A 9534-nucleotide genomic window follows, 5' to 3' on the forward strand; every position below is an offset into this window, starting at 1 on the left:
AGAGTAACTTTGCAAGATTTTTTTCACATTAAAAATTTTAAGATGAAATTGCCTGTTGTCATCAACAGTTGTATTCACAGTTATCCGTATAAGTCACATGTGTAGACAAACAGGCCTGAAACCGTTTAAGTTAGATCCATAGTCTTTGCTGCATTGCATTTTGGAATATTTACATTTTTGTATACTAGAATATACTTTCCAGAAAACATATCAGCAGAGCTTGTACTGTACAGACGCTAAATCTGTAGCAGGCTCAATGAAGCTCTGTAAGTGACTACAATTTAGTATAATTAGTTTTGTACTAGATAACTGAAGCATATAGTTATACTGTATATTATTCATAACTGATATTATCTTTTAAAAGACTCCCTCTTTCCCAGAAGACCAATTTTTAACACCATTTTATGGTCATGTCAAAGTGGTTTTACTATTTTTCTGTAGTTCAAAATTATAGGTAAATTATATCACTATGTACACTGTTCAGGTAAACTTATACTTTGCATGTCTTTAAAATAATGATTAAACTTTCTGTTTATAAGTGACCTAACTATTTATATTTTGATCCAACAGCAAGTGTCGGGCAGATAGGTTTCAGAGGACATTCAATGCACATACCAGAGAATTACAATGCACTGGATGATTTAGAGCCATGCCGCTCTCCTTCGCAAAGATCCGAAACCAGGGACTTCAGCTGCCAGACTGAAGATATAAAGATAGTGCCCCCTTCTGTCCGAAGAATCAGAGCACAGAGAGGGCAAGGCATAGCGGCTTTGATGTCAAGTTCATCAGGAAACATGTCTTCACTTAGTGACCCTGCTGGATATACTCCACGAATGAATGGTGACTTGAATTTCCGAAGCTTGCCAAGAACAGGGGCAAGAGTGTCTATACAATCTCTAGAGCAAACGTTGGATGGTTCCAGTCATATGCAAGACACCTACATCACATTGCCTCGTCAATTATGCAAATTACAGGTGGATGAAAGTGTAGTTCATCTGAGGAATAATCCTAGAACTGGCACACTACAGAGGCCAAAGTCCCAAGAAGTCCGGGGTTCTGAAAGAGAAGTGTTCTCTAATCCAGCATGTGTGGTGTCTCCTCATGCTGCATATTCAACAAGTATCATCCCTAATGCTATGCTGTCTTCTTCTTCAGAAGTTATTGCCATTCATACCTCACAGAGCACTGGAAATCTGGAAAGCAAAGGAATATCCCACTGCTCATCTTCCCATAAGAAAAGTGTCCACAGGGAGCATGTCAATCTTAGAGATGATCACCACTCCTCTAGTGGCAACTGGAGTGAAAGTAGTTCTGCCCGCCACTCTCAAACGTCTGATACACTCTCCCCTAGTGCCATAACAATAATTTCCCTGAGTGATCCCGCAGCATCCCTGAACAATACAAACAACATGAAAAATGGTTCTCAACCCATATCTTACAAAAGGAATGATGCCTTTAATAGTCCCTCACAGGACAGTGATACCCGCAGTGATTCAAGCTACTCTGATGGCCGACAAAGAAATGGTAGCGCAACCAGCAGCATTAATAGTGCTGACCAGTGGTCATCCGAAATGAGGGAAAATGATAGCTGTGCTCCTCTAAGAAAAGCTTCATCTGCACTCTCTGGCTCTCCTATTAGTAATATGAGCACCTGCAGTTCGGACAGAAAAGCAGACTCCAGCTCTCTTTACTCTGTGGACCATGATGGCTATTACACTTCAATGCACATGGATTCTGGGATAGATCCAGGTAATCCGAACCATCGCAATGGCCTTCAGAACACACGAAACAGTGCCATTAATATTGTTGATATGAATGAGGCTCTAAACATGGAGGAAACGTCAAGTTATAGTGATAAATCACTAACACGCAGCATATCGTTGAGAAAGTCTAAAAAGGCTCCTCCTCCTCCTTCTAGAACCGATTCTCTTAGACGTCCAAATAAGAAAAATCTCCAATCAAATGGACAGGTACTTAACGAAAAGTTGATTGCTACTCTCCAGCAGTCTCTGCAGCTGAACTTGAAGAGTAAAAGTAGTGGCTCACCATCTCAGAGCCCTTGCAGTGACTATGAGGATCCCTGGGTATTGCGCTCTCGCAGTCAAAGTACAGTAAGTGCAAGCAGTAGTAGCATGTCTGCCACCGCTCACAATATGTACTCAATTTGTCCAGTTACACCATCTCAAAGTGACACAAGTAGTATAAAATCTGAGTATGCCGACCACTGGAGCTACTACATAGATGAGCAACCAAAATCTATAACTCACTCGCCTAACAAATCCGCTAATGATTACAGTGCAAGAACTGTCAGTCAACATATACATACAGAACTTGCCAAACAGAGCAGTGCATCTCCAGAAAAGGCTTGCAGAGTGACATCACCATCTAGTGGGTATTCTAGCCAATCAAACACACCAACCAATCTGACGCCTGTGCCACTATTATTGAGAAACATGTCACCAGGAAGTGGGAAAGGCAAACCGAAACCCAAAGTGCCTGAAAGAAGATCATCTCTCATCTCTTCTGTTTCCATTTCTTCATCATCAACATCTCTTTCTTCGAACACATCAGACTCTGTACAGCAGAACGTTAAAAAAGCAACTCTAGTCCTGCCGTCTTCTCCAACTCCACCACTTACACCTGACCCACCCCCTCCACCTGTGATGAATGTGGATGATCATGGCTGTATGCCACCATCTCCACATTTTCCACCTCCACCTCCAGAGACTGCAATGCTTCAGTTGACTGAGGATAATCTGTGGGTTTCACGTACTAAAATGAATAATTGTGCACCTATGACTTGTCCTCCACCCCCTCCTCCCCTGCCTATACCTCATTCTAAAGCCCCTCTAATTGCCCCACCACTGAACACAAAAGCACTGAAAAATAAAACTGTACCCTTAGCACAAGTAAGACAGGATGGTGGGAATTTTAATAGACCAGATCTGATAAGGCCAAGCCCTCCTCTTGTTACTGCCCAGGCACTGCACATGATACAGTTAAGGTCTGTTAAGAAATCATCACAACTGGAGAGTGAAAAAATAACTGAACAGGTGCTACATCCCAAACGTCACGATGAGACGTCACCCGTGTTTTCACGGCCTTCATTAAAGCCATCTGCTTCTCTAGATTCCAGATTAAGCGTAAGCGTCATAAAAAATAAAAATTTCAACTTGCCAAGGGAGAAGCTACAATACTCCGATTCTCAAAGCTGTTCAGATACATTTACAACTGATGAAACAACAAGCCTAGAACGGAGAGAAGAAGAATATCAGAATTCGGCATACAATGGAGACAAAACAGTTTTGTCCGAAATGTCATCTCCAGAAGAGAAACCAAGTACTTTGCAAAGTACACCAAATGCATCTCCCAACAAGAAGCCTCCTCCTGTTTCAAAGAAGCCCAAATTGTTCCTTATCGTTCCACCTCCGCAGCTTGATTTGGCAGCAGAAAAAATAGCTCAAGTCAATGAAAATGTGAGAAGCATGCCAAAACCCTCCGAAAGGGATTCTGTAAGCGAACATTGCAAGAAGGTAAATGATCGTATAGCTGATGAGAACAATTCAGAGGAGGCTGCTGTTGTGGCTTGCCAAGCCAGGGTAGCTAGTTTGTCTCCTTGCAAAGTTGAAGAAATGAATACATTTTTTAGACAATCCCCAGTTTTGGAAACTTCAGATCACCAGAAAGAAGACTTTTGGGCCACAATGTCTGAAGAGGCTCTTATTTCAGATAACAAGACAGAGAGAGGCAACTGTGACCAAAAGACCTCACAGGAGGAAGAAACTGGTAAGAGAAGTCCCCTTTTATCTCCAACCTTTCTAATACCTTACCTTACATGATAACATACTTGCAGTTACTGTTAGCGATCTATTGCCATTGTGTGCGCATAGATTTACAATGTATCACTGTGGCCCACCAAGTTTTTTTTGTGTTTTTTTTTTTCACTCCATTCCAGACTTTTATATAAGATTCTCAACAAGTTTTCTGTTTTCTTTGTTCTAATGTAGCTGATGTATTTGAGACACAAGATGCGAGTTCACCTCGTACTGATTCCATAGATGGCAATGGAGATGTAGCAACTCCGACCAGACCTAGGACCACTGAGGACCTGTTTGCAGCCATCCATAGGTAATTTTCCTTTTATGCTTTACCTCCATTTTCAGTTATCACTGTCCATTTATAAAACGTGACAGAACTTAAATAATTTTTGTAAGACAGCCATACAGGTTCTCAATCGTTATGTTTCTTAATATGTAGTTTTTGTAATTTTGTCAAATTGTTTCTATACAAACAAATGTCTGACCTTTCACCGGCTGTTAATGCATCTGTGTTACACAAAATGCAAATTTAGAAATTAAAAGTTTGACGTTCATTAAAGTTGTCTTGATTGTAGAAAGTTTTCTACCATAAGTGACCTCATTTTTTCTTTTACATAGCAGCATTAAAATCATTTTAAGGTTTATCAATTTCCCCAAAATAGTTTTTAATCACCTACTGAGATATTATGTACACATATGTAGGGGATAGATTAAATGCATCACCTGTAAATATCATTACTACTGAATGCGTTGACTTTTTAGATAATTTATTATAAATTCTAGGAGAGCTTTCATATTTTATATATTTAAAAAAAAATTGGTGTGGGTACTTGCTGTTATTTGGTCTGATCTGCAGCTCGAAAAGCAAGATCCAGCTATTTTTTTCAGCCATATCTTTTACATGACTGTCATTTTCCATAAATTCTACTCACATTTATGATTACTTTTCCCTAATTGGATAATGTTTTGTGCACAGTGTGAACAAGATGTAAAAATATTCATTGGACATCTCTCTTTTTCTCTTATTTTTTTTTACCTGCTAAATTCCCCTCCTTCAATATCCCCCCTTTCAATACCCCCCTCTACGCTCTGCTGGTTGTATAACGCAGTTGGAAACAGAGCCTCAACGCCAGTGCCTCATGGCAAGCATGGCAGAACTTGGCAAGTAGAACCGTACACAGGACCCATGTATCTCTGTGTACGACCAATGTTGGATTACTGTATGTCTAATTCATTCCAACATCATTGAAAACCCCCTTATGTTACGACATTGTGGACTTGTATCCCTCTACTAGCTATACATTTGGAGAACATTACCTCTCATTAATCATCATGTTTTGACTGTGAAAAGCTTTTACATGTCGATTCAGATGCCGCCCATCTCTTAGATCAAAGATGGCGATTGGTATTTTGATCTGCTTCAGTCTGGTCAAATACATAGATCTGTATGTTAAATGTGCAGTTCAGGGAGAACACTGCATACTACTTTGTCTATGTAAACATTTATATATTTGTGGATACATTTTTGAGTATTTGTACACCAAATTTATTTAGAGGTATGTATGTGACCTGCTCTTCATCCAGAGTTAGACTCATAGCAAAGTTATTTTTACATTTTGGTGCAAACATTAAAAAAAAAATAGACTAATTGTACTCAGTCATAGATTTCTAAAGTACACCAGCCTCATCTTGTCTTAAGAATACAATTTTACCCATGTATATAATTTGTATTGTGAAAGCTGATGACAAATATTGTTTTTTCAATGCTACATGATGACGGACACAGAAGAGGGTACCTGTACAAGAACAATATACTGTATATGGGCCTTTTGCAATCTAATGGCTCATCTTAATGTGCAATACCACCTGCCTTGGAGGTAGGAATGGGCCCCTCTTGGGCGGCTGCACAGGTTGCACCAATGATATGTCCACCACTGGTCTATTAACGTAGAGTGGAAGTTTTCCTAAGCTTTAGATTCTACAGAGGATAGGATGTAAAACTTTGTTGAGAAGATGCACTATCCTTTTTATTTTTTAGTCAGGCCACTGTTGTGGGCATCTAGAATAGCTTAAGGTGCTACTGCCACCTAGTGTTAAAACCTGATATATATTGTACATATTTTCTATGCTCCCTCATACTAAAATCCTATGTACTTGGTGATAAAAATAGATCAGTGTTAGATCAGTTGGGGTTTGATTGCTGAGACTACCACTGATCAGCTGTTCTTAGCTCAGGTGGGGGCCAGATGTAAAAGTTGAACAGCGCTGCCCCATTCATTACCGCTGACGAGAACTGCAGATCAGCGCTTATTCTCTAGAATAGATGTTCATACAACCCCTTTTAATAAACAAGTGTTTCCTAAAATTTAATAATATCCATTTTACTGATTACCAGCTCCCCACCTTGTTTAGGAATACAGATATTAATTATTATTGTCTTAAGAGTGACCATCATTTTAATTTTTATATTTTCAGAAATCAAAAGTATACGTGAGAATACACAACTTTCATATCTTTTTAAAGAAATCAATCTGCTTTTGTAATTCTCCTGGACTGATCTTTCATTCTCAGAATTCTCAATTCACTGATAAAACCTATGAAGCATATTGAGGAGAACTTGCAGCAGAATATCTATGTCTGCTTTTTGCTCCTCTCTCCTAATCTCCTCCCTTATTCATAGAATTTTTAAAAGTATCAATTATAATCTCTTAAGTAATGAGAAAATCTGCATTCACTGAATACAGTTTTTATAGTGTTACCTCTGTGTTCAGTGTGAAAGATCAGTCCAGGAGGAAAAAAACAGATTTGTCTGATGAAAATAACTTTGTAATATATCTTATGTGTATTATTATTTTATGAAATAACAAGTACAACGACGATTATGCTTTAAATTTAGAAAATTTGGTTTTAGACTAGATCCACCAAATTTATTGTAGTGGCTCCTACTGGATTATAAAATTTGGCGCACCTTGAGATACTCATGTTTAATTTCCTCTTGGTTAGACCATTTAATACTGCTTTGCTCATCTGAAGGCATGTATTCTTTCAAATTAAGCCACAATTTGATGTCCCCTAACCTCCAAGAAATGAGTACTAAAGATCAGGCACATTTTTAAATGGTAAATCCGCCCCACAGCATTTTACATACAGGAGGCTTGTATCTCGCTAAGTTGAGCTGCACTTTTAACATACAATTTTAAAATAGATCCAGTACATTTTGGGAAATAATTATGACCTCTCCTGTAAATAGCAGTGTGTGCAGTGCTAAATATTTCTATTAATTGCATTATCTTCCTAATTATAGATCCAAAAGAAAGGTTCTTGGCCGCAAAGATTCTGATGATGATCGCTGCAGAAACCATTCGCCTTCACCACCTGTCACTCCAACGGGGAGTTTCCCGAATGTTAGCTCATTTAAACAGCCAGGAGCAATCCAAAGAAGCATCCGAAAGTCCAGTACAAGCAGCGACAACTTCAAAGCTCTGTTACTGAAAAAAGGAAGCCGGTCTGAGAGTGGTTCACGTATGTCTGCCGCAGAAATGCTAAAGCACACTGACCCTAGGTTTCAGAGGTCACAATCTGACTCCTCCCTGGACCTGCCTGATAGTCCAACATTGACATCCCCAAATAAAAACAGGAAAGCACAAGAGGAATGGGCTAAGATCGAGGGATTGATGCCAAGGAGCATGTCGCTTTGTGGACCAAGATACAGCCGTTCCAGAACTCCACCCTCAGCCGCCAGCAGCAAGTACAACGTCCGGAGCCGTCTCCAGAGCAGTCCTATGACGGTTATTTCTGAGGGAGAAGGAGAAACTTCTGATCTTCTAGAAAACAGTTATGCCAAGGCGCCACTGAGATGCACAATGAGTGTAGACCGGTTTCAAAGAACGGCTTCTTCACTGAATGACTCTTTAGGTGTCGACATTACTAGCACTAAAGTACATATAGACTTGATGAACAGATTTATGGAAGTATGTCCACGCAAACACAATGGCTCTGTAGAAGAAAAAAGCTAAAAAAAACTATGAGAAAAGGAGCTTCATGATATATATCAAGCCACCTCTATGGAAGCAGTGAGATAACTATGACCACAACAGAGATGTTGCTCATTGCCGTGCCCTTGATATTTGTATATTAAATGCTTTAGCGCTGCAGTCTCTGAGGTAGGCTTTAGCAGGGTTGAGGAGTATGCAGTGCCTGCGAAACACGGAGTGTTGGAACCAAAAGTATGAAGGAAGAATCATTCCTGTGCCTAGATAGGAGCTGAACTTGAGAAGAGGTATTGCAGAAAGGAAAGTGGCCAGGCACACGATAGTAACTTGGGCTGTCTAGCATTAGAAGCATGAAGCTTAGTGACATCTACTAAACAGGGTATTATGGGTCATACATGCACTGCTGGCATGGCTTGCCCTGGAGGGCACTAGGTGGGCTGGTGGACAGCTTGTCATACTAAACCATTCAAGTTGCTGAATTGTGATTTCTCTGGTACTGTTCTCCCGTTTACGTTTTCTTTATTATTCCTTATATAGTCGAGTCACATGTCTTGTGTATTTTAAGCTGCTGTGCAGCGGTACAAGCCCAAGTTTCTCCTATGTAGAGCTTCATGCAACACTAAAAGGCACTGAAGTTTCCACTACATGCCCATCACGTTATAAAGCATCTTACGAATGAGATATGTCTTAGAAAAGGCTTTTATGGCTGTTACAGAAAACCATAAAGCCTGCAGATTGCAGTGGACCCCACAACTAAAGGTATATGCATAGTGCCGTCATGCTACAAAGGTGCCTTCTTCTACCTGGTAGCACCTGCAGCGCATTATGCTGCAGCCACCACCATCCTCACGCAGTGCAGCCATAGTTTAAGTTTCTTTGGCGACAATACGTTTTTTTTCTCAGACTATGAACTTGCACTACAGAGCGATTTGTGTAAACTTTCTATATTTCCACTGGACATACATTTTAACAAGTGATCACCACTGGTCTTTCGTATCTAAAACTGCTACATTTTTGGTTACCAAAGAATAATTTCTACTTTCTTTATAGTTTTCAAATACGATTATGCCTTTACAATTTCTTAACAGTTTTTACTTGTTAGAAAAAAAAAGGAAAAAAAAAAAAGGCGTTTTCCAATTTGGACAAACTGAGTTTGTTTTTTACTGTTTTATAGCATCATTTTGATGTATCGTGTAGTTTTTATATTATTTGTATATATTAGAACTTTTAAAACTTCACTTTTTAATCCACATTTAAAATTTGTACATTTTTGAACATTTTAGATTAAACAGAACGTGTAGTTAACCCTTATGCTGCTGGAGGAGGTTAAATGATGGTATTACTAACCTCCTGCAGCAAACACGAGTTAATTTATTTTAGTACTTCTGTGAAATGTGGCTGTGACTCCTTTCCTTGGTAATACTGTAAGCATTCAGGGGCCTTCAACTTATTAAGACAATGCTGTGACTATGCTTCAAATAAAGCATGGCTGAAAGGATATTGAGTTTGTTGTTATTTGTTTTGATGTCTAATTATCATGAATATTATCCGGGTGACCAGCATGTTCTATTGATTTTCTGTTAAGGAGAGGCAATTCCCACATAATGATAGGAAAGGATTCTTTACAGTTAGGGCATTTCCTAACTTAACCACTCCATCATGAGATGTAGAATATCATACCAAATGTGCAATATGTGCATCCTCACAGAGAGTAATCAGAAAAA

At 39.2% G+C, this 9534-nt stretch overlaps 1 protein-coding gene across 5 annotated transcripts in view; it reads left to right on the forward strand.

Annotated features, from left to right (window-relative positions):
- Nucleotides 1-9302, forward strand: part of NHSL1 (NHS like 1) — a 263927-nt gene extending 254625 nt beyond the window's left edge. For all 5 annotated transcript variants that reach the window (XM_075339826.1, XM_075339828.1, XM_075339827.1 and 2 more), the window contains 3 exons: nucleotides 571-3786; nucleotides 4008-4128; nucleotides 7123-9302. In XM_075339826.1, the coding sequence (XP_075195941.1) occupies nucleotides 571-3786; nucleotides 4008-4128; nucleotides 7123-7834 (4049 nt within the window). In that variant the 3' untranslated portion in view covers nucleotides 7835-9302. The remainder of the gene's footprint in view (nucleotides 1-570; nucleotides 3787-4007; nucleotides 4129-7122) is intronic.
- Nucleotides 9303-9534: the final 232 nt, after the last annotated feature.

Source organism: Anomaloglossus baeobatrachus, chromosome 3 (genome assembly GCF_048569485.1).
Source record: "Anomaloglossus baeobatrachus isolate aAnoBae1 chromosome 3, aAnoBae1.hap1, whole genome shotgun sequence".
Taxonomy (NCBI): domain Eukaryota; kingdom Metazoa; phylum Chordata; class Amphibia; order Anura; family Aromobatidae; genus Anomaloglossus; species Anomaloglossus baeobatrachus.